The 26,177-nt window shown below is 36.3% G+C and overlaps 1 protein-coding gene across 7 annotated transcripts in view; it reads left to right on the forward strand.

Moving 5' to 3' along the window:
• The window catches only part of CHID1 (chitinase domain containing 1), a 95,193-nt gene that overhangs the window by 18,647 nt on the left and 50,369 nt on the right, over positions 1 to 26,177 (forward strand). For all 7 annotated transcript variants that reach the window (XM_021555174.3, XM_085581591.1, XM_085581593.1 and 4 more), the window contains 3 exons: positions 208 to 300; positions 17,800 to 17,901; positions 19,087 to 19,242. In XM_021555174.3, the coding sequence (XP_021410849.3) occupies positions 208 to 300; positions 17,800 to 17,901; positions 19,087 to 19,242 (351 nt within the window). The remainder of the gene's footprint in view (positions 1 to 207; positions 301 to 17,799; positions 17,902 to 19,086; positions 19,243 to 26,177) is intronic.

Below are 26,177 nucleotides of genomic sequence, written 5' to 3' on the forward strand. Positions count from 1 at the left end.
CAAGCAGTGCAGTGTTCATAGTTCTTAAAAAGAGTAAACCTGAGTAATCTTTCTAATTGTTTTTTTCTGCTATGATAATTTGCAACAAATTGTGTTTGTCTCTCTTGCCAGCTGCATCTTTTCAGTTATTACTATTGTTACTTGTTTTTGTCAATATATAGCAGCAGTTTTCCTGCTTTTCCCTCTAATAGTATATTTCTCTTTCAGGGAGTTGATTCACTTGCTCACTCACCTTTCTGAAGCTCTGCATGAAGCACAACTTAAACTTATACTGGTCATCCCTCCTGCAGTTGCAGCAGGGTGAGTATTCCTCTTTAGATGGCAGTTTTCATGTGAGAAATACTTTCTTGTCTGATAAACAGTAAGTTCAAAGCTTTGTTCAAAGCTGTGCAGTTTAAAAGAAGAATAAATTATTTGCATTTGATTGGTAGTCCTTCCTCCATGCATGTTGCACTGAATAGTTTAGTAAGTATGTGCATTCATACATACCTCTTAATTTTTGATGTGATAGAGGAGCCAACAAGGAGAGGTGCTATGCTGGACCTCGTTCTCCCCAACACTCCAGCTGGGGTGTCATGAGAACAGAGAAGAGAGGCAGAATTCCCTCCCTTGGTGCAGCCCAGGATGTGGTTGGCTTTCCCAGCTGCAAGTGCACAGTTGGCTAACAATTGCATAGTTGGCAATGCAAGACTTTTTTTTTCCCTCAAATTTCCTTCCTTCCTTTAAGATGTTCAGCAACCCTATTGCCTGCATATGAAAACTCAGTAATGTAAGTCAAACAGAGAAGCATTGTTAGGTACTTTTTCAAATGAAAGTCAGTAGACAGCTAATGAAAAATATGACAGTTTCTTATTTTTCTCACTTTGGGCTGTACAGCAATATGGATAGGCTCACAGCTAGTACAGATTATGAGAGTTCAACAGCACAGTTTCAGGATAGTGTTTTACAGCCTCCTAAACTTCTTGTAGGCTGTCACATCTTTCAGCGTACATTCATTTTCAAAGTGCCAAATAGGCTGAGAAAATTGAATGCCTGAGCAGTCTGGTAAATGTTGCTTCTGTGGCCGGACTTTTCTCTACAATGACCTCAAGTTTTCTTTGAGTTTTATGAGGAGGTCCTATAGCATGTTGGGGAAATAAAGCATTTATACTTACAGCTATCTGTGCAGACTTAAATGCATCTGGCTGAAAAGATTCAGGGATCCTGTAGCAGGTGACTAAAAGGTTGTCTGTGTCTTGAGTTCAGTTAACATCTGCCCTATAACTGTGGTGTTACCTCTTCTGTGGGTTAGTAATGCAACCCCATCCAAACCAAATCCTGAATATAGGTACTCCCTACCATCTTAAGACTGTAAGCCCAGAACAATATCTACCTAATTTTGTTCTTCAATAGCTGCCTGAAATCTGATTGCAGTTTGTTTCCTGTAAAGTATGTACTTGAGGGTACTTCTTGTTTCTTTATATTTTCCCCTGTTTCATGCAATAACTGATTTATATGCTTACGAGAAGTAGCTAGTTTAATGCAAAAATCCCTTGGCTTCCTGTGTGGGGCTGCCCACCCAATTTTGATAGGCAGAGAGAAAAAAACAATGTGTTGAAGACTGTGGCAAAAGAAAACAATAAATTCTATGTAAGTCGCTAAAGTAGAGTTTTGTAAAACATTAGCTGTGCAGAGTCCTTTACTTAAAGGACTGAAGGCCTAGCTGCATTTTGAGGATATTCCTTCATATCCCTCAAGCACCTATTCTTTTACCTTGGCTCAGGAACATTAATCCTCTTAATTCCTTGCAGATTTCTCTGGAAAATTGTGTGCTGGTATGCCTTTGCATCACATGACTTTTCAGTGGTGCTAACAAGTACTTTGAGTTTCTTCTGATATGGTTAAATCAAAAATAATGCGAAATTAGTGTGTCTAATCTCCTGTCTGTCATTTATTCCAGTCTTTCATGCTGCCCTCTTATGTCCTACATCTCATCCCAATTGATGGTTACTTTAAAAAGTAATTTTCTGTTGCTATTAATTTTAATCTATTGCAGGTAAAGCAAAAGAGGAAATTTCAAAACATTTTTCTAAAATGCCTTATTAGTCACTGCATCACACAGATGCTTCTTAAAATGCTAATGCATGCTCTGGTAGAATTTAAATAATTTCTATAAACACTGTTCACGTTTGAAGTGCATTTGTGCTTTGGGTGGTAGGGCGAAACTGGAGAATAACATAAACCTCAACATTTCTGTTCATTGTGATACCTATTGATGTTACCAAGGTCAGCCAGAGGAACCTAAGTTTGATTTGCTTCTATAAGTTATGTGGGGCTCTATAGTCTATTTTTTAAAAGTCCCTAAACAAGAGTTAGAGCCTCTATAATACCTCTGTATTCTTAAACATGTTTTGCCTGGACAAGAATTTGCATTTTTAAGATAACTATTTTTCAGGACTATTTCTGGATTGAACACTACACTCCAGTTTGGATCTTGTGTTGTCGTTGCTTCCTCCTGCTGTCCTGCATATTGACACAATAGTCAGGTCACATTTCTGAAATCTTTCTGAACTGGGATTTAGGGATGAACTATGAGAGCTGGAAAGAGATGCCTATTTAAAGTGCAATTTTTAACCTGAAATAAGTTATACATGCCTGTTCCTAAATGGCCTGTTTGTAGAGGAACTGTGAGAAATAACAGCTGTAGTTTATATAAAAGAATCTGAAAGTCTCATTTCTCTAAACTAATTATATATATATATATCTTTATTCATTCCTAAAGTTTTTAGGATTTATCCATAAACCTTTATAGCCCAGGAGAATTCATTAATCACATTCTTTTCCATCAATAATCTTACATAAGCCACCTGTCTGTCTTCTCTGTTTGTGTTCTTATTGCATTAACTAGAGAAAACACAAAAGTTTTTGAGTAAATAGGTTGTTGCAAATAGAGTCATAACTTACAGAAACATCCTAAAACACTCACAATGTCCATGTATATTTTAAAGCTTAGAAATATATTTGATTTAATGATATCAACAATCAGAATTCTGAAATTTTCTTTCTACCTTACTTGGCTTTTTGGATAGCAGCTGTACTTGAAAATACTTGATTTATAGGATACAAGGCTTGAACTGAAAAGCACCTCATACTTTGTATTAAATATCTCGTGACTTGAAATTCATTTTGGGTTTTAAGACTTCCAAGTGGTTGAAAGTGTGCTTTAATGCATCTTACGTTCTTTAGTTTGTGGAATCACTGTAGGCTGTTAATCAAAAATACAGAAAAAGGCATGAAAATAAGTACCATCAAGAATCACATAATATATCAGAGTTCAGCAGCTGGCAATGGACTGATAAAGGAGACATGAGCAGTATGTGGAATATCCTACACAATTGGGATGTTAGGAGCTGAAACATTGTCCCTTTTGTGTTCTACCCTGATTAAAATTTAAAGAGAGCATAGTCAAATGTAAGCAGTTTATTTAGGAATTTGTAATTTAGACTCTTTTGATATGCGTTAAGATCAAAGCAGTCTGTCAGCAAATGCTATCTGAAAGGAGACACTTAAGAGCTAAAAATACCATTTTGCTGAGGGAAAACCCGTCTGGAAAATGCAACACTGCACATGAGATTGAGTGTGGGATGTAGGAAGAGAACGTGTTGGATCATCTGTTTAACTTCTCAAATTCAACTTTTGCAACAAAAATTAGATCAATCCTCTGCTGAACCATGCTTTAGTAACTGAAGTGGTGCCTTTGGATTTTGGTTTGCTTGTAAAATGTTCTGGACTAAAAGAAAACTTAACTCTTTTTAAATCCACACATTTTATAGCTTTTCACAACATTAACCAGAGGCAGTTTATCTGGCATAAGCAAGAGTAATCAAGAGTTGGAAATGTGTTCGGATGTTGATTAGGAGTCAGGAATCTCTCTAGCAAGCTTTACTGTCACAGAGAATGCTTGTAGAGTTCCCATGGTGGAAAACAGAGATTGAGATAGTGTTTTCATCCACTTGATGTCTAGGAATTGCATGATGTTCCTGCAAATGTAAATGATTTACAAGAGAGATGAACAGCAGGAGCCAAAGCTATTCTTTTTGAAGTGTCTATGTGTGTAATTCTCCCTTGTGGACTGGAGTTATGCAGTTGAAGATGTCTGAAGAGGCATGCAAGGATTGCAGTGGTGTGTAAGTGGTTGCTAGAGCAGATGATTTGCTGAAGACTTCCACTCTGTCTTTCAACAGAATGGCTCAAAAAGTTAGAGTTTTACTGCTTTAAACGTGCATTTGCATTGATGCACGTATAAACTATGGGTATCATTTCCATAATGTCAGTGGGTAGCCACACATATTCATGTCCATTGCTGATGGTGAGGAACTCCATTGGTCTTACTAATCCTGGGCTTGATTAAATTTCTGCCTTAAATATATGCAGTTCAGTGTTTTATTGTACTGCAGAAATTATACTGGGAAAAGATGTGTGAATGTTTTTATACAGATTTCAAAAGCTGATGCCGTTGAGGCAGGATGGTATGAAATAATTCCACTTCAGAAGCCTTGAGAGTAGAACTCTCATTTATTTAAAACACACCGCTCTTTTTATAGAGAGCTTTGTCTGAACCAATTCTATTGGTCCTGAAGTAAAAACATCTCAAACCATTGGTGTGCAGTGATTGACGCACAGTGGCAGAACTTATCTATAAACAATGTGAACAACAGGAGAGATAAAGAATTATTTACTTTCTTTCCCAGCTGTTTCCCAGGCTTTTGCCTGGTTAGAAACCTTTGTTTTCTCTCTGACTGAGAATACCCACAAGCCTCTTTCCAAATAGGATAGCTGTGCTGGAGTGAACTACCTTTTTGCCTAAATATGCACTTGCATTACTATGTTGGGGGAAAAAATAAATATTGCAAATGGACCTTGAAATTTGGTTGCACCTGTTCTCAGAAGTCATAGGCATTGGGTTGGTTATTTGGTTTCTTTGTACTCAAATTTGTTATAATATTAGGAATGTATTCTCAAAGCAAAAATTGAGACTTTGTATAGTAACTCTTGTATATCTGCAAGTAAATTTAATATTACTTGATTAGATTATTGCATGTTTTGTCCAGGTTGAGCAACCATTTTTTCACTGTGTTTCCCGATTACTGTCAAGAAAACAATGAGTAAAGAAAATAAGGTTTATTTACATAAGCTATCATTGGAGGGAGCATCAGTAATTTTCCTGTTTCTTGCTGTTGTGAGAAAGAACAAAGACAAAAAGTTCCTGGAAGCTGTAGGTTTCCTTCACAGGGGTTCTCAATCTATCTGTGGCTGCATAACCATTGCCTTCCTGGCATTTGTAGTTTATTACAGAATTTAGACATATGATATAAATACATTAAGTCTCAGTATACACTCATTAAAAGCCATTCATTTTCTTAACACAGTGTTAAATAACCCTGTATTTAGGTTGTTAGTGAATGCTTTCCTTGGGCTATTATAATCCCCTGAAGTATGATCCTTTTTGGGCAAAATAAAAGTAAAAAGGGCATTGGTTGTGTCGCTTCATAATAAAATACTATACTCTTTATTGACATTTTGATGGTTAGAATATGTACTAGGCAGTTTGCCCTGTCTGATGAATATCCTTTTAACACACCTCTTTTCAGGCTACAAGACAGTAGCTGCTTCTTGATTGACAGATGATTCTTTATCTCTTGATATTGTACAGAATCTGTAAATGAGAGAGAGTAAACTGTGAGGTAAACAAGCAAACTCAGGTGCTGAGGTGAGAGGCTTCCCTGTCAGCAAGATCTGTAGTGGGGCACTCTAGTGTGCTGCCCAGGGGGTTTCCTGAACTGGAAAACCCTCAGGGAACTCCACAAGGAGGTGAATTGGTTGAGGATTATCCAGGAGTCAAAGAGAGGAATGGATTACAGGATTCACACCCTACCTTCCCTGGTACAAACCTTTTAGGGAAACAGGGCACATGACACAAAAGATTCCCTGTCATCTTTCCACCTGACTGAACATGTGACTTAAGGGATAGGGGGCAATGGTGACAAGTTCCTGCCCGTTGCAGCAGTTGCATCTCCTCTGTCATTTCCCCACCTTCCCACTTTGTCATTATTAAGGGTTTTAGAGTTACAGATGTAGCTACTGCTGCATTTCTGAGAAAAAGTAGCAAAAATCTGCTGAAAAACCTCTAAAACTTTGGAGCTTTGTATGTATCAATCATAATTAAAATGCATGGAAGACAGTGTTAGAAGGGGATTGTTTCAATTGTTTAAGAAGCCTCAGGTAACACAAAGTAGCTTTATACTTTAGTAATTTTATCAAGTCTAGCATAATAATAACCAGCTATATCAAACCTTGATCCTTGATTTTTGTAATTGTATGCAAAATAGCTGCTGTTCTTGGCTGTGTTTTAATAACATACTTGCAAGTAGAAAGCAGAGGTCAGTGAGCAAGATGGTTTCATTTAACTTTGTGGGACAGTGTTGGGGATTATTAGTAAGAGTGAAGCACATTGTAAACAAACTACTGGAACTGTCACTGTCCTCATGACATTCTCAAAAAATGCTACTATTGTCAAATTGCATACAGTTTAGCTAGAATAATTTATCTCCTGACTAGTTTCTGACAGTAGTATATCAAAGCAGTATTTAAATTAAAACCAAACATGTTTCTTCCTGATAAAAGGTACATTTAACCTCACAGCTTCTAGAAAAATTTCTCTCTTTATTGACTTCTTGAAATGCACAGCTGTAGTGCAGTTGCTTTCATTTTAAAGCTACAGGAACCCAAACCACTTTATATCTTCAAGTATTTGAATATAATGCATGTTCTTGTCTCATCAAAATACAGCAAGCATCCCCAACTTTGGATTTCATATTTGCATATGTAAGGAAAAAAAAACTTACAGCTTTTCTTCTTGTTACTTAAAACTTCTATAGGTATGTATTATCAGTATTTTACAGCACTAAACTGCCACTTCTTCAAAATAAACATTTTAGGTACTCAGTTTATTCTTTATTCTTGCTGCAAAAACATTGTGGATGTGAAGTACTGTCTTAAGTATCTTCAGCCTTTTTTTGTAGAGCTGCTCTGCAATGAAAATTACCAGAATCATTACACCTATCCACTAGCAGTTGATACCAGTTTAGTTTTGCTACTCTGCCTGTTGGAAAGATTGGCAGGAGGGTAGACATGTTGTCCCCTCTCTTAGTGCTGTCATGCTCTTTTCTGCCTTTCCTATAAATATACATATTTGACTGAAAAATAGAAAGAGCACACAAGGAATAGCTGCTCATCGACCTCATATTTCCCCAGCCTAATGGGTGCCACAATTGATCAGTGTTTTACATAAAGAAAATAGGTACTTTGGTCTTTTAGAAACTGATTATGAACAGATACTTGTAATTATATATTTTTTTATATCAGTAATCTGTCTTCTTTAGAAGTTGCTGCTGATTCAATTGCCTTGCCATAATTTTGTGTTTACAGAATGATATGTTTGTTGGTATACTATTCCAGTGTATATATATACACTGTTTCCCTTAGAAGTATTTCTGGCAAGTAGCAATTCTGATGTAGAATGTACAAGTAAACAGCAGGGTACTTTTTATGATAATGTATGGTAAACAAATTCAATGAAATTATAAGCAGCTTCTAACATGTGTCTGTTTTGGAGTGAAATGGGAACCGTCACTTACTTTTAACATCATTCTCAAGAAGGACTATGTGGGACAGAATGTAGAGCATTGAAATTTTGGTAAGTAAATAATGCTGGATCAAACCAGCAGGAAACATATTGCTTGTTTCAGATGAAGTTTCCAATCACCAGATTATGTCAAATAGCAGTATTTTAGAAAGCAAACTTTGTGGAATACTGTTTATTAAGTAGCATTTTTCTTTACCAAAACATTCACTTAAAATTATGAAAGGTTAAAATATTTGTGAGAAACCTGGTCATAATAATCTTATTTTGTTGGATCACTAATACTGTTGCTGAATTTTTCTGAGCTTTCCGCATGTCACATCTTTCTCACTTTTCTTTCCAATTTGACAAATGAGGTCACAGAAAAGCAAGCAATTGTAAAAGTGGTGTTTATTTATTGCAAACTTACTAAGTATATACTATATATGCTCTGCATTGCACAATCAATATACAGAAAATGGGACTTGGGAGGGAAAATCTGAAAGCTAAGTATGCACAGTTTCATATTTGTTGTGCCTAGTTGGTAATAACACTTTGACCTCTGTTGTTCCCATAGTTATTCATCTTCCTGTGAGTATTCTTAAAAAAAAAAAAAAGGGACTGTCAGGAATATGGGAAGTACAGTTACATATCAAGAAATTTTTTAATCAGACTCTGTGCATAAAATTCAGCGCTCAAGAAGGCACAGAAATTACTCTTAAGAGGGCTGTCTAGGCCCGGTTGACTGGTGTAGTCATTTTTATGGCATGTTAGAGAACCTGTATAATATGTGTCATTTAGATCACAAGATACAGTTTAAGATACGAGTTTATACTGAGGGGAACAGAAAACTCAGTAGGAAATTATTACTGATTACTGAGTAACAGTTACTGGAACAAGTTTAACAGTGTCTTCAAATTATGGTAATACTGTTAAATCCTACTCAGTCATGCTACTGGGCTCATGTTTTTTCCCTGTATAAAAGCTCAAAGTATAGGTCTGTCAGTTACATCTCTTTTTAAAGTGAATTCTGTTAGTGACAGTAAATCTGGATGCTTGTTAATGGCTCTAAACTACATCTGTTTCCCTTGCTGATGACTTCCCTGGTTTTGCTGCTGTTTGTTGGGCTGCCAGCTCAGTACAGCATGGCTCTGACTGCAGCCATGAGTTGTTCCATACATTTTGCACAGATTCAGAAAGGGCTCAAGAGGAACAAATCTATTCTTAGAGCTGACTCTTCTAAAGATTATATCTTACAGTAAAAAATCAATGCAATGAAGATCTGACTCTGCTGACATCTTCTGAGGCAAGTGTACACATCTGGTTTTGAATTTCCTCTGGGGAGAATCATTGAAATAATCTGTAGGTCAGCTAACAACAGCCAAATAGAAGAAAGGGTGGAATGTATTCCTCTGCATATCTGTCATTTGTAGCTCTACCAATTCTGAGCCAGCTGGTGTAGAGCAATTACTACATAAGTTTCAGTATTAAGTTGGAAAACTTTCCAAAACACTAAGAGAAGAAAAATGAATGGTGAGCATTTTATGCAAGGAGGAATTAAGGCTACATTTGGTGTGTTAAGAGTTTTTAAATTAGGCTCATATGTTCCAGAGTGCAAGCTTGTTTTGTGTGACGTTCTGCTATTGGAGCATGGCTTGCCTGGGCATTAAGCCCTGACATGAATGGCACTAGAATAGCTTGGAAATGAGGAGAAGCAAATGGTGACACAGTGGATGTTCATTTGTGCATAGTCCTTCTTAAATGGCTCCTGTGAAGAGACTGAAGCAATGTAATGGTAGCAGCATGAAAGGAGATAAGCTGACCTTCCCAAAAATGGAACTGATAAATGCAACAAGTGTCAAAATTAATTTTTTCTTCTTTGGTAGTCAGATTGTCTGGTTTTGTTAAATGTGTATTTCTTATGTTGACTTCAGAGTTTTAGATACACTGTATTTTTTAAGTTACACTGTAACTTAACAATTTGTAAGTGACTGGTCTGCCAGCATGCCTCAGCTCTGAGGACAGCAGTTTTCAGGCTTATTTGTCCCTAGCAGTATGCTGAGATTTCATGCTTTCTTTTCAGGACATATATTGCTTGGAATGTTTCCCCTTCTTTACTTCTGTTACTGGTTTAAACCAGATGGGCCACAGGTAATAAGCTTGGCTTCATGAAAACTGTGTAGGCTACTCCATGGCAAGAACAGATCCCATGCTTCTCCCTGTTTGGAGAGCAAGGACTGCAAAGACAATGGTTTGGATGGGATGTCCATATTAAAGAAGAGTGCCAGCCCTTAATGTTCTGCAAAAAAATTCATTAGGTACAGAAATACCATTCTGCTTCCTGATAAAAATATAGCAAGTTTTCACTTGTTGGTCTGTTAAAATTCACAGTCCCCCATTGATATGAAGCACACCTAGGGCTTTTGTGTTGTGAATTTGTAACACTCAGTTACACTTTTTTGCTTGTCAAGCTGTCTAGGTTTTGTTGGTTTTAAAATATTTATGTTAATCTTCCCTATCTGAGAATTTGGTAAAGAGATTTTTGCCATGGAGAAAATTTGAACACGGTCAGTTTAAATTCTCCTTTCTTGTTTGCTAATTCTTTTATAATTTTTGTCTCTCTGACTTATTAACAATAAGATGTCATTTCATACTATGTAAGCAAAATGAGATTTGGAGATTCTAAGATGGGCTTTAGATGGGAGGAGAGGGAACATCCTGCTTTTGTTTCTGCTCTCATCTGTTCCAGCACTTTAGTGTGAAACTGGGAGAGTGTTCTCTGAGTAGAACCAGCTGAATAACCATGACTGGAAGAGTGTAAATGACCAGAGGTGATTGCACTGGTTTTATGGAATAACCTTTCATTTTTATCAAAGGTTATGGAATAACCTTTGATTTTTAATTCTATTTTAAGAAGAATAAGACTTTTGTACAGGGATTGTCAAATACAAAGCAAAGTTGGGAGGAGAAATTGATACTAACTTGGCATTTGTGTTGTTTCTCCTGAAATGGACTGACCTTAACTCTGTGGTTCAATGGACATTTTTGGGTTTGAAATGTACAGTCTCTGATTTGTCATATTGATCTGGGTTTGTAGGTCCCAAGATCAGATAGTGTGTTTGGATCATACTTCACCTCTTTCAGCATTTTGTCCTTAAAAAGGAATTACAGGGGAAAAAAATCTGTATTTTGAAGGCTAGTGAAGATACTTGAATTTACAGTGAGCATGTGCATTTTCTGAAATGCCTGAGTAACATGCATCTCTGCAAAAGCCTCCGTGTCTGGGAGGATGTGCTTTCTAAGGGAGAGAGGTCAGAGATGGAGAACATGCTGTGCTTTTTACAGTCTCCATTCAGCTGCATGGAATTCATCCCCCACTATATAGAAATCTGCTTTTGTCTACCTGAGGGTCTCTCTTTTGTTGGTTAAACATTCAATATGGTCATGTTCTTTTGACAGCAGGGATTAGATCTGTAATTGTTGTTCATGGCTTTGAAGAGCAGTATTGTTTCAAGGTCCTGTTGCTGACTTGGCTGCTTGATACAGTGCTGTTGTAGACAGACCTTAATTCTGTTTTTAGCCTGGTTTCTGAGGTAACAAGGTGTCTGTAAGCTTTCGTTCTTACATTTTTTCATCTCTCTGCTAGAGCTTCTTTGGCATTTGACCAGTTTCAAGCCAAACTGAGATAGGCATAGAAGCCAAATTGAGATAGGCATAGAATTTTAATAGTAGGTTCCTGTTACTTCATGAAAAGATGTAGCCAGACATATGAAGATAAAAAATCTTTTTTTTTCCCCCTAGACCCAGCTGTAAGAGGGCATTGTAAGTGAAACATCTATAGGACACCAGAAATCTAGTTGCAAAACATCCATGGAAACTGGGATCCATGTAGAATTGTTTTCTAAGTACTGATAGCGGAAAATTACTTCAGTAAGCTGTCATCCTGAGAGTTTTGAAAAACCTAAAATGAGAAAGTGTACATACAAAACTGTCAAGTGGATTTTTTTGGAAAAGGAAATGGTTTCAGATGGAACTTGGTTACACATTTGACTGTTTCATTATCAATGTAATTGTGTGATGAACAGGGTAGTCATTTAGCTCTTTCTTCTGTTTTCTATAGAACAGACTTCATGCGGGAAGAAACAGAGAATTTTTATTCAGTGATTGTGCATTAACTGAATTCCGCCGTCTGTGTTCATAAAATGCAGTAGCATTATATTGTAGTGCTCCTACCTGCAATGAGCTATGGAAACCAGTAATATCTCAAGATGAAGAAAGATTTGCAAACAGTTGCTCTACAGAAAATTATACATGACAAGAAAATTAAGTCATTACTGAGAGGCTGACTTGTGAAATAGAATCATAGTGGAAACAGAAAATCAATCAGTTTTCCATTATGAAGGCTATTCAAAGATGAGAATACAGGAAACCTCTCTTTTATAAAGGAGGGTGAAGGTGAGGTAATCCTGCAAGAAAGCAGTTTGAACTTGCAGGGAATAGCAGTCAGGTAAAAGACCTTTTTTCTCCTTATTTAATTTTGAGAGTCATTGTAGTGAGACAAGAAGTAATTGAGAATGTAGATTCAATTGAAAGTAAATGAAAGCAGCTTTCATTATTGAAGTATTTTTTTCCAGTCCTTCAATATGAAAGACTACGAACTCAACACCATACAAAAATATTTATCAGTAAAGCATTACTGGGAATTTTGAGACATATGATTGTATGTAATTTGGAAGATTCAGGTAATAAACCTTCTAGGCTGTGAAACAAACACCCCTGCAGTTATTTTAGACATGAAAAGGTGGAATACCAAAAAGAGACTGTTGAATTCTAGGCTGTGTATATGGAAATACCAAGGAAAACAGTGGGTTTCTTCTATGTCTGTGATGTTGTCCCAATAACTGGGATTTTGTATATATGTGTGGCAGTGTGCCATGGGGAAATGTTGACAAATTCTCAGGAATGTGTAAAAATAAGATTTATGCTCTCAGGGGAATCGTCAGTCTGTGAGTTCTGCCAGGTTGCCGTTGCTCTCTTACTTGAAGGGAGAACTTGTAAAGATTATGTTGCATTCCGGAAGCTTTTTATGGGAAGGATTTCTGTGGATGTTGTGTAAGGCAGTTTCTTTACTGTTTGTGAAAAGGAAAATATGTAACAGAATAAAATATGTCCAATTAAGGTTAAAACAGCAATGAACTGGAAAGGAAAATTCTCATTTTCTCTTTGCAGTATGTTTTTGTTCTTCCAACCCCTTTCTGCACACCCAGCAGTCCCATGCTCTGTTTCCTATCCTTAGTGTTAATAATTTCCCTGCACTGATAATTTCTACTTTTAGAATTTTTTGTAGAGATTTTGTAAAAAGCCACCTCTCTGAATTCTGATGTATGGTACCTTATCCTTTAAATGATGAGCAGGAGTGGAAGACACTTTTTGTATTCATTCCAAATATGTATTTTTACCGGGCTAAGTCTATATTTCTTACCCATTTTAATAAATATTTTAAAATGCCATAAAGAACAGATATTGTATCCATTAGAAAATCTTGTTGGTCCAAGGAATTTAAGCAAGTGTTTATATTTGGCTGGTATTTTAGAAATAGAATCCAACAGATTTTTCTAGAAAACAGAAAATTGAAATATATGGGATAAATATAATTCCATATTAACAGTTTTTTCAAATCAGAAAGAAGAAAAAATAAAGCTTCATTTCTTTGAGACATGCTTTTCCTTTTCAATAGCAAGGAAAACACGTTTACCACAAAGTGTTAGTTCAAAATATTAATTATATAAGACAGAGGATACAATTTGATTTTCCTTTTATGGTGGAATTTTATATCATCCTCATTACTAGTGTCTGAGCATTTTCAAGTCACTCTGTAAGTGATAGAACCTGTCACACTTTTGATGTCTTTTCTTATGGAGATTTGTTTATGTACTTCATACTTTGCATTTGTGTAGTCTTGCTTAGGTATTTCCCCTGCCTGAAATATGCGTGTGAGGTAAATAAACAACATACCCTGTACTGAAAGTAGACCATGAAGTGTAAGATGAATTTTTGGATCCTAAATTGTCAATCAGAAAAGTAGGTTGAGTGATGACTCAAGTCTGAACACTTTCTAGCTTTGCATCTGCTTTTCACCAGAGCATTTATCATTGCCAGAGAAGCTCTTTCATCAAAACATGGAAAGCATATTGGATAAAGAAGACATAAAAATACAATATAATGCCTGATTGCATAGGTTGAGACATAATATTGTACTGTCACATTGAAACTACTTTGAAAGGAGCTAAAAACCCCAGTGCTTTCTCAATAATATTGCAAACCAAACCTGTGACTATGAGGCATTGCCTGAGTAAGTGTAAGGCTTATTTAATGGTAAAAAACCCTCAAGTATCTCAGATTAAAAAAAAATTAAAAATGGTTCTTGTTAATAGTGCAAAGCAATGGTTTTCAGCAATCCCAGAAAAATCAGGCTTGTCCTTTTGTCTTTGCTTTCTTCCCAGTGTCTGTTTCATTGGGGTATGCACTGAGTAGCAGGCTTGGTTGTAGATTCAACTTATATAGTTAATTTTTTCAGTTGATTATAATTCACATTCATGTATTTTGTTCAGTCCAGATTACTGAAAACCTCCATGGATGCTGAATAGCAGTAGTTGATACTAGCAGGAGTTCTGGAGAATTTCAACCCTTTGAGGATATCCATAGCTGAATCTGGTTTCATCCCAGTGCTCTGTGCTCCAGTAGGGTCAGGGCAATGTCACCAGGCCCATCACTCATGTGGCCTCCCCAGTCCCGCTGCACCATGGAACAGTGCTGCCCCAGGGAGCAAATCCTGGCATGGGATGATCTGGGGGGCTGGGGGTTGAGGGGCTGGGGGTACCAGCTTTGCCACCTGGGGCATCCTTTCTCCACCCTGTTTTCATTCCTTCTCCTCCCCTCCTGCAGCATTATCTTTCTCCAAGATGTGGGAGGATTTCAGGATCTTGGATGAAGAATTTGGGTCTGGTTTTGCAAATGGGCTGAGAGGAGCCTTGGCTTACTCTAGACCAGTGGAAGTTTTAAGAGCAGATTTGCAGAGCAAACTCAGTTGTTACTTTCACCTCTCATTCTGCAGTGTCTCTTAATCTTCTTTATAAAGTTTTAAAATTAAACAAGCCATGTATAAAAAGTAATCCTAAGTGAAAATGGAGTCTGTCCCAGTTTAGCAGACTGGAAATATTCAGCAAACTGGGTAAGTTATGCCAAATTCTATCCAAGACAGAGGGATTTCGGCTTGAATGTTTTAGCAAATTAGGGTAACTTAAATACAATCTCTTTTTTTCTTTGGTTTTTTTGGAGATTTAGGTTGGAACCTTAGGAGAAGTTTCTTCACCCAGAGGGTGGTTGGGAACAAACTCCCCAGGGAAGTGGTCACTAAGCTTGTACCAAGCCTGACAGAGTTCAAGACATACTTGGACAATGCTCTCAGGTATATGGGGAGATTGTCAGAGCTGTCCTGTGCAGGGCCAGGGGTTGGACTTGATGTTCCTTGTGAGTTCCTTTCAGCTTTGCATTTTTTGTGATTCTATGTATATTGTACAGAGCTAATAAAGAATGATGAAGCTTCTGCCACTGACTATTTTGGAAATGGTATTAGAAGTTTAGAAGAATGACAAGCTTTTGACTTAGACTTGGAAAGTACTACTTTCATGGACTTCGCGTATTCTGTGCCAAGTCTCCTGACTTTCCATGCTGGATTTCTCAACAAAGTAGTCAGGAGAACATACTTGCTTTTGAATTAAGTTTACATATATATCAGAATGATTGAAAACCCTCCAATTTGAAGTATAATAGCTGTTTAAAAATATTTGGGTTTTATTCTGAATGCCTGTTTCCTTGTCTCAGAGCAATTTTAAAGACATGACTCAAATAGTCCTGGTTTTGTTCCAGTGGAGCTTCCCAAAGTGCTTGACTAGAGCAGAGTTGACTATTAATTGAACTGGTGAGTCATGCTTGTTTTTTTGAAGAGTGCTGCTGTTTTAACACTATACATTAATTGACAAAGTATATTCATTGCTGCTAGGTTTGTTCCAAGTTGAAATTTATGCCCTTGCCACCCATATGGCATTCCTTTGTAACAGAAGTGGTTGAGTTATAAAATTGCTTTGGACAAAATTATGGCAATATCCATTTTAACCTGTGGGTTTCTTCTTAAGTTATACATGCAAATTTCATTAAAGTACTACCTGGCTAAATCTATAAAGCAATCCAACTTGCCCTAATATCTAATACACATTATAATTACTTTTTATGTTTTTTCCCTTCAGGAGTAATCACAATCAATTTACTGAAAATGTGTTTTGCTGAAGTTTGCACTGGGAAATTGCTTTGCCTACAGACATCCAAGTTGCTATAACATTGTTTCAAATACATATTTATTATTTTAATTCTTGTAGAACAACTGTAGTTTGCAATTGCAGTACATCACAAGCAGATGACTATAAAAAAAGCCTGAGGTCTACCAGTAGGTTCCAGAAGTGAAGATTTTTAAAAAATTTGTTACAACCCTTGAAGGAAAAGCATGGGATTGCTCCTTCCTGTGACCAGTATATCACTGGTTCTGAAAATCTGACAGGCATGTTATGTGATTTAATCTGCCCTATTTTGTAACCTGCATTTTGTTCACCTCTTTTCTTATGCAGTGGAACACAAAGTGTCCTTGTGAGCTGATAAATGAACACTGTTATGCTCTGGTGATCCATGCATCACATATTGTTGGATGTAGAATTTGCACGCTGATCCAAAAGGGATAAAGGTCAAAATATGTGATTTTTCTGTTTATTACTTGCATCTGTCACTGAACATCTTTTTCATTTTTACATTTAAGATGGAACGTGAGTGGTTTTAAAAGCATACCTTGCCTAGACAAGGCTTGGCTTCTACTTTCTAGCTCAAGTAGCAGTTCCTGATAGTATTGGGAAAGTCTGGATTCTTCAGTCTCTCTCCTCTGCTCTCTAGTCTGCCTCTTAAATGGCAGAGATGCACCACAGAGTTTTTAGCTGTTAAATTACATTTTTTTACCCTTTTTTCTTATTTTGCAATGTCCTCCTATCTGCTGGGATGATATCCTACTTCTCTTCCTGTTTGTCTCATGTTAGCGTGCTTCAGAGCCCTCTGGTTGAGGGCAGGGTTCTTCTGGCAGAAGCCTCTCCATTTTAGTCCAGTCCCATCTTTGCAATGTGATTAAGGTTGCCTTATGTTGCCTGCTGTGCTGTTTGTGCTGCTATTTTGAAATTCCAAGTTCTCTTTGAAACAAATTCAACGCTTTCAGGCAACTTGTGTGAATTAATTGTTTCCATCTTGAATGATTGGAGGAAGTCAATAGCTTCTCTGAGTCCAAAACAGACAATGTACACTCCTTCATCCATGAAGATAAGGTAGATATTAATCCAGGTATATATTTTGTAAAACAAGAGTAAGCAAGAAAAGGGAGGAAGAATGGTTTTCCATATTTCATACCAAGATATGCTGAAGGCAAAAACTAGACTTTTTCTAGAAAAGGTCATGGAATGGATTTCTTCTTTCTTCTCCTCTGTCTTAAGTAAGAAATGGACCTGTTTTTTGTCTAAAGAAAACAAGTTTTCTTTCTTAAGTGTGGTATAAACTGAAATTGTTCTTTTTGAGGTCAATAAAAAAATTATCTCTGGTTTATATTATTCTATTAAGAGCTGCACCCATCCATTTATTTAAATATGTCTCAGAAAACTTAGTTTTTTAAGTTTCAAAAACAGTTCAACAGCCCAAACAATTAAAGGTTTTGTAAAAGCTTTTAGAGCTCAATTGATTGCTACCTAAGGCAATTTGATTAGTCTACAGCCCTTATAATCACTATTGTAGTCATGCTGGAAATGCTTATTTGGTAAGTATGCTGTGGAAGTATGATTCTTCCCACTAGCCGCCTCCATAGCATTGCTTTTTTTTTTTTCTCCTTAGCTGTTGATTACAAAAATGTCACTGAAATATATATTTTACTTTTTTGCCACCTCAGAATGAAATATTTTTCTTATGTGATCAAATGGTACGAAACCCAAAGGAGAGAATAAGCCTGGTCATTGTTGTAATTTGTCTCCTCCTGTTTCTGTTTTGCTTTGTTTTGAAAGGACCAACCAGCCAGGAATGTTCACAAAGAAAGAATTTGATCAGTTGGCCTCATCAATAGACAGCTTCAGTCTCATGACGTATGACTATTCGGCACCACATCGGTAAGATTCCTGAATAAATCTGACATCAGAAAGATCATTGAAGGAGCTTATTCCTAATGAGGTCTGTTAAATCTACAGTACAAGTTCATTTTTTTTCCTAGTAAAGTGGATAGCGCTTTGTATGTGTATGGTACTTTAGTTCTGGATTAGTAATTGAAATAGATTATTTTTCCAGAAGCTAACTCAGTACATTTTTAACAGCAATGTGTATCTGGGGTGTGGATATTATGCAAGACTCAAGCTAAAAAGGCAATTTTTTAAAAGGATAACTTACTCTTTTCCATGCTAAATAACTCTTTTTGAGTTATTTAGCACAGTTCTGCAGGATAGGTACACTAATAATACACTGTCAAACAAATTAGCTTTAAACACTTGATACTTCATTTCCCAGCAATTTTGTTCTGCTGTGTTAGCATGTTGAGTTTTAATGGCACAGGTATCATGAAGGCTTTAAGGCAGATAATCAGTAGGGAGTAACAGATGTTGATATTTGTAAGACTGGGATATACTCTTCCTGTTACCATGCTAGTGAGTGCCTTTTGTCATGTTAATATTTGAGAGAGAGCCTGCTCTTCTCTCCAGTGAGGTAGGAATGGAATGAGCACAATATCCTGATGTTATGTACATGACAATTCAATTAATCTGTGTATTAAGGCTGTATTCTTTTTCTTCCTTTAGGTTTTTGTTAGATACTTTGTAGTTTTTTTCCCATAAATGTTACACAATCATTGAAACTTGTCTTTCTTACCAGTCACTAATTTTACGGTTCCTTCTGCAAGTAAATGGTCGATTTTTGTCCCAGTATGTTTTGCCAGATTGCTGTAAAAATGTTGAGAAAAAAAAACTGAAGTCATACAGAGTTTTGGATTATAGCATATGCGTTGTGCAAGGCCAAGTAGCAGTGTGCTAGAGGGAAACCTTTTCTTACACCTAGGAAGGAATTCTGTGACTCCTTCAACTTAGAATTGAATAAAAAAGTCAAGAGTGGGGCAATCATATTTTGTGTATCAGCACTTCAAGCTATAGAATAATGTGCATTTAACATTGATAGAATTAATAGGTTTATCTTCACTGATTTTTGTGTGCCAAAATTTTCTTTTTACAATTACACTGGCCAAAAAGAGAAGGCTGAGTGTGAACATGTACTTTTTCTGACAGCCTGTTTGATTTTTGCTAACTTAACAGACCTGGTCCAAATTCCCCCCTTCCCTGGGTACGAGCTTGTGTTGAAGTACTGGATCCTGATTCAAAATGGAGGAATAAAATATTTTTAGGACTGAATTTCTATGGCATGGACTATTCTGCTTTGGGAACCTCTGGGGAGCCAATCCTTGGCAGCAGGTATGACTTCTCTGGATAGTAAGTACTTCTGTATGATGTATTCTCAGAAAAATCAGAAATTCACAAGTATTCTTGTTCAGAAATATAGATGACTTAATGACACAAAAATGGCAAAAGTGATAAATCTGCACATGGAATAGTAGCTCACTAGTTAGGGTAAGACCTGTAACTTCTCTTCTCTGTACAGAAATGCAGATAGATGGCACAGTTATCCTGTCAGAACTCATATGCAGAAATGGTTTGTGTAGTTTTCCCTCTTTCCTCTATTCATGCTTGTACATGCAGGTTGCCATCTTTGTGTTTAAAATGTTCTGCAGTATTCTCTTATGCTTGGCATAATTTTGGGGGTTCCTGCAGTTGTCCTAATGATTCTTTCTCTCAGCTTCTGAAGTTGTTACCTGTTACTTTGAAATTTGATACTGGTTTCCAAGAGCAAGCTTCCAGTGCTGATCTCTGAATCTGACTGAATAACAGAAAAGGGGAAAATAAAGCCATTGTTTACAGAGAAAGGTATTTAGCAAGTATTCCAGAATTACTTCTGGGAAGTTTGTGGTGATGATTAGGCAGGAAGAATACTCAATTGTCAAAGCATTGTTGATTTACAGACCTGATTATACAAGCTCATCAAAGTTATGTGGCTTCACTGTAATATTTACAGCTCCTTTTGCGAGTGGAGTGTAACGCTATCTAGCAGAATAAAACATTCTTGCCTTTTTCTGAACTGCAGCTTTTGAAATTAAGTTTCCAGTTGAAAATCACTGTGCATAGGATGGCATCTACTTTTCACAGGTTCTTCTGAACTATGTTATAGTATTAATTCATGTTGCTTTTTAATTAATGGCAAAAATACCCTAGCCAAGAGTCATGTATAAAACTTTAAGCTTTAAAAATTTTGCTCTTCTTTTTTAAAGTTTTTTAAGTTTTACTGAAAGAGGCAATTTACCTGTATGTAGGACACTGGTGCACAGTACGGTTCTGTTAACATTATTCACTGACAGATCATGAGATTGTAGTTTTCCAGGTATTTACCAGACTCAAGGTTCTGGACAAAGTCTTCAAGAGGATTTGAATTTATGCATAAAACACATCAATTTTCTCTTTGCTGTGTTACCCGTTGGTCAGTGGTTATGTTTATTTTTCCAGAAATACAGTTCTAAGCATCCACAGTTGTATATGTCATGTAGTAATGTAAAAGTAGAATAGACTCAAAGTAAAATAGCTTCAAAATAGGCCAAACTTCTTACACACAAAACAAGAAAAAAGGGGGTTTTAGTGTAAAATAAGCTTTCTGCCACTTAATTGGTATCAGGCCATTTGTAAGGAAGTCGTCTGACCTGCAAAAAGTGCTGAAGGACTGATGCATTTCACCTTTAAGGCACTGTCCATATGTTGTAGTGATAGTGAAGCTGAGTTAAAATACTGGTATTAAAATTAATTCAAAGTCTATTCAATTAAGTGCAGTCTGGTATGTGTCATCTTCTTTATTGTAGATTTCTGCTCAAGTTTTTGCATATGAAATTTATTGCAAGTACAAGTCTCCAGCATGTCAATGCTCCTTGGCACACACTAAGGTGCACCATTTCTTGTTGAAACATATTTATTGAAATCTGATCCTCTTTAAGAAGAGAGATGGAAAATTGCAAGATTCAGTGGCAAACTGTGTACTCTCAAGTTGTTTGATGATAGTGTATTATGAACCGTAATTGGTTATTAGTAAAGTGTAAAGAATTGCATGCAGAATGCAGAAATCTATGCTGCTCTTGTGTTCATGTTTTTCTTTAGGATAGGAATTATGTGATGGAAAGAGATGATGAATATAGGTCGATTTCATTCACTACATATTTTTTTAAGTCCAAAAATTCATAAAATAACTTACAATAGAACTCCTCTTTGCCTAACATATTGTTTGGCAGTGGTTTTTTTATTGCAGAATGTAATATAAAGGTAGGAGGTAGAAGGTATACTTGCAAAGATATACAGGCTTTCTGTGTAATATCCTGTTTCCTTCATGCACACAATAAGAAGTAATAGGTATATATGTATATGCTTGCATATATGTATGCATAGATATATCTCAAGATTAAATTAAATGAAAACAATTCCTCTCCTACAGCAGCACAATATAGTTTGTCCTTGGGTGTTGTTACAATAGGAACTACAATTTATATTTGGAGCAACAATTTGTTTCTTAAAGCTCAGGCACAACTATTACTTATTAATACAATGAGTCAATCACAGAGATTTCAGCACTTTCTGGTGCTTTAATCAACCAAGTACTGTTTGGTTAGCTGCAGGGAAGCTGCATTCCTGTGTATATTTCCTGATATAATTTTTATGAAATCCTAAGATGGGAATAAAAGTGTTCAGTTTGTGATTCTTCAAATCACCTCTAGTGCTTCTGGCAATGTTTTCTGCCCTCTGGCTGTCAAGAATCAGGTGTCTGAGTTGTTAAAATGCAGAGATGCAGTCATTCTAACTTTCCACTATATTAAAAACCTGTCTGAACATAACCATCTGGTGCTGCTTTCCTAGTGATCACCTTGTTCCAGCATATCCTCTGTTGATACTGTGACCTGACAGCGTTTCTTCTTCACCTTACAAGTGTATGTCTTGGGTAAATAATTTTTCAGTATACTCTGAAGCTGAAGAAATGGGTTAGTCTTTCCAAGAGCTCTTTACCTTTGAGTCCTTTTTGAGACCTGCCATAGGTCAGCAAGCTTCTCAATCTCATGAGCTTCTGACCTCCAATGTACTTTTTCTGCCTTTATTCTACAGAATCTCTCTTAATCATTGGGACATTACATTTCAGTTGCAGTTTTGTTTTGCCTTCTCATGGGAGGTTACACAGCAGTTTAACTGTTTTTCATTCCGTGTCACCTAAAATCTATGTCCATTGTGACCTGGGCCAAAAGGGAGCAGGTAAACTTCATTGTGAATGAAAAGAAATATAAATCAAAGGCTGTCATGTGTCAATGGTGTCACAAAATTCTTGATTGAGCCCCCTTCTGCTAAGTTTCATGTGATAATGTCATTTTGTCCTTTTTTTTTTTTTTTAATAGTGTTGAAAGAAGGAAGATACAATCTCTAATGTTCCACCTGGCTCTGTGTAACTTTTGAATATATTCTGTCTTCAAGCTGCTTTTGTTCTAAATGTAGCCATTGAAAATAGATATGTGAATAACTCTATTATTATGAAACAATGCTCTATGTGCTTATCTTTTATTTAAGGTAATCTGAATAAGGACTTTTATGTTAATTTTAAACATTTAAGAAGATTGATATAGTAAATTGCCAGCTGAAGCAAGGGAGAAACTAATTTTACAATGCATTGTGCTGTTCAGAGATAGAAAATAAGATGACTTGCAAGCTATGTGAGGATGTAGAGTTCCACTGAGAATTTCATTGGCTGCCTGCCATTCTGTAAATACAACATAAAATATGGTACTTAGAAACAGTTACAGGCGAACTTTTTCTCTGAATTGTCATGGCAGTGTCTTTATAAGCAGTAGTTTAAGATTTGGGCCGACTGTGACTCATGATTTTGTCTTATGGAAGTTAGCAAAAAGCTTGTGCCAGGAACTCTCTTGAAGCTGCAAAGATTTACAACATTTCTCTTTGTGCTGTAATTCTCTCAGGATTTCTTTTACTTGCCTGTATGCCAGGATTCTGTATCCTGATTTAATACATTTTTTTCATAGTTCATGGGATTTTTGGGAGATACTAAAGTTTCAAATAAACTAATGTACCAATTAGCTTTGTAGGACTGAACAGCTTGACCTTTTGTCCACCTCTTCTCTTTACTGAAGAAACTGCTAAGCTGTTTCTTCTTAAATTGTACTGCTGGGTCAGATGGTAAATCATGGCAGTGACATGTGGAAGTTACAATTGGGCCTGGAATCAGAAGTTATTTCTTTTATTAGTTATTCAGAATCAGAAGTTATTTCTTTTATTATTCTTTTATCAGAAGTTATTAGTATTACAGATGTCTAAATATTTTCAGAGTGTTCGAAAAGTTTTATTCTATTAAATTCTCTCTGGAATATTCTGGTATGTGTCTCTGGTATCTGTCCCTCTCTCCCTTTAGGATTGAGCTAACAGATTGAGCTGTTAGCTGAAAGTGTAAGACCAGTTAGTTCATGTAAGGTAGATAGAATTTTACAAAGTAAAATTATGGGTCATATTTCGGCTTATCCAAATTTACTGTGTGATGATAAATAAAAAAAGATGTCACAATTGTTTTTATGTAAAACACATTCTTATTTCTTTTGAAATGAGGGAAAGGTAGCTTTTGTTTGTTAGGCAAATGATTGGTTCCCAGGTTTGGTTGTACAATGGCATTGGCTGTGGGTGAGTGTATATATCTCTGTGAATCTAAAAAACTAGTCAGTTGTGATGTACATTTTAAATGGTGGGCATGTTACTGTGAAATGTGCTTTTCTCCATCTGCCATGGTGTTTTTTAATAGTAAATTTGCTACAGGCAATATTTAGGCAGTTAAATAATGACAAAATAATAAGGATGTCATTCTTTACTGTCTTGTCCTCCAACCATTAGAAGATAGCATGATAAAATTAGGAAAAATAATTCTGTGGTTTAAAACTAAGAGCCAGAAACGTTTACTGTAAGCTAAATTTACTTATGCCCTTAGAATTGCATGTGGTAGTTTGTGCCCAGTGTAAAGTGAAAGAAACTCATTGCTTTGGTAGCTTCTTTGGGTTTGTGGGATCACTAAGGGTGGACCTAAAGGCAGTCCTAGCTCAGATTGAATCTCTTCAGATACATGATAATTAACAAAGGATATAAAACAGGTGACACCATGTGTGTATCCAGATCATTTCACTGTTAATCCCTTTGCTCCAATGTCTCCATCCTGTCTCATGCTTAGTGCTGAAAGGGTAATCATTAATTTTGCCTGGTGTTGGTTGTCCCTTACAAGATACTCCTTGTGTTCAGTTCCATTGCAATTCAGTTGGGAATGAGCATAAAAAGGACCTCCTGAAAATGCTGAATGACTTTATACCTAGAGCTGGGCCAGTGCACTGTGCTCATGTGTTGGATTGTGTGCAGAATAGATTCCTCTGGGAATCTATGGGTTCTGTAGGCATGGCATCCTCTTTTGGAGCCAAAAGACAGCAGCCTGGGTGAAACTTATCAGCTACACTGGGACCTACCCACCACTGACATGGATGCATGACCTAAGGTGTTGGCTCCAGATGTGAATATATTTCCCTCTTATTTCTAAACAGGGAAAGTGGGAGAGTTTTGGACCTTTTCCCAAAGTAAAAAAAAAAAAAAAAAAAAAAAAAAAAAAAAAAAAAAAAAAAAAACAACAAAAAAAAAACAACAAAAAAAACCCAAAAAAACCAAAAACAGATCCAGGAGTTTTAGATTGATTGCCTATTGTCTTTACTAGAAAACTGGCAGTAGTGAGATAACTTGTATTTTGTTCAAGGTGATGCACTGTTTGATGTGTAGGATAGACTTGGGGTTTTTTTAGCAAGCAAGCTTTTCTTTAAAAAGCAAGTACCTTGGAGTTTTTCTGATCTTAAACAGATTTTTCAGACTTCGTTATCTGAAGATTTATGATTTTAACATAAATCTCTTCAATGAATTGAATTGCCATGATTGTTGGGGAAGCAGTCACAATTAAAATCAAGTTTTATATAAATTTCTATAGGCCTTTGGAAACTGATCTGAATATCATCAGCACCAATTTAAAAGTGGAAATGAACTTTCTTGGTAACTCAAATGTAATTTCAGTTGGTTGAATTTATAGGAAGATAACTATATACTCCTTCATTTGCTAAAAAACACCCTTTCCAAAGCTTTATTTAGCAATCTCTGGAACATAAAGTAATCCCTGATAAAGCATGGCTTTTTTTTTTTTTTTTTTTTTTTTTATGAAGTTATGTCTTTATTACCTAGCTATTCAAGCTGACTGCCACAAAAGTGGTGCTGGAGACCCAGTGCTTCCAGTGAGCCTTTGGGGCTTTTTCCTTGGAGGTGACTCTGGTCTGGTGCCATGAGCTGGAACTCATTAACAATTTGAGTGCTGCTCCAGTTGTTTCTTCCAAATAAAGCATCCTTTTTGTGCCCTCTGAGACTTCTCCATGGTGCAAACTAAAGCCTGGTGCTAGCTTTAGTAAAAGTTCCATCCTGATGTGAGCTGAAAGTTTGATATAGGCAGAATCACACAATCTAAATGCTTCCTTTCATTTTGACACAATGCTTTTAAGCAGTACAGTGAAAAAAGAAAATAAGGTAAAGTTACAAAGCATTATTCTTTGCATATGGCAGTGGAAAAATTTCTCTAAAAATAATACTGCATTTCTCAAGATTTTTTTTTACACACAGTTTTTCAGAGGGCAAGAATAAATGTGCATGTTTATTGCAATTCCAGTGAAAAGTAGTAATCACAGCAGCAAAGTATTCAGAGTGATCAAATTGCCAACAGAAGGACTCAATAACCAAGTGAAGAGCCAGTGTGGAAATATATAAGATTTTGGAATAGCTTTGAAGCCTTGAAGTATTACTTACAGGAAATAGTAATGGAGCATATAGCTATACAGTCTTTGAAGTAATAGAAGTGCAAGTGTGTTCCACAACATTAACAGCTTTTGATTTGTGCAAACAGCTTGTTTATACTTGGTATTTTACAGCAGATGATTGAATAAGGTTTCTGGTGATAACATTCAGTAGTGGTACAATGTCCAATAAATTTTTTCTTTATGATTCTCTGAGCTATTTCGGAATATTAGTAGTACCAGCAAACAGAGTAGGGTTTTTCCACCCTAAATTAATTCATGCCCACATTAGGAGACTAGATCTAAAAATGTTGAGTCATAAATCTTACCTAAAATAAGTTTTTGGGTTTTTGGCTCTAAAAATAGGGCCGTTGCTTTTCAGGCTGTTGCTGGAATGCAGGGTTGTTCATG

This window comes from Lonchura striata, chromosome 5 (assembly GCF_050655825.1).
Source record: "Lonchura striata isolate lonStrDom1 chromosome 5, ASM5065582v1, whole genome shotgun sequence".
Taxonomy (NCBI): domain Eukaryota; kingdom Metazoa; phylum Chordata; class Aves; order Passeriformes; family Estrildidae; genus Lonchura; species Lonchura striata.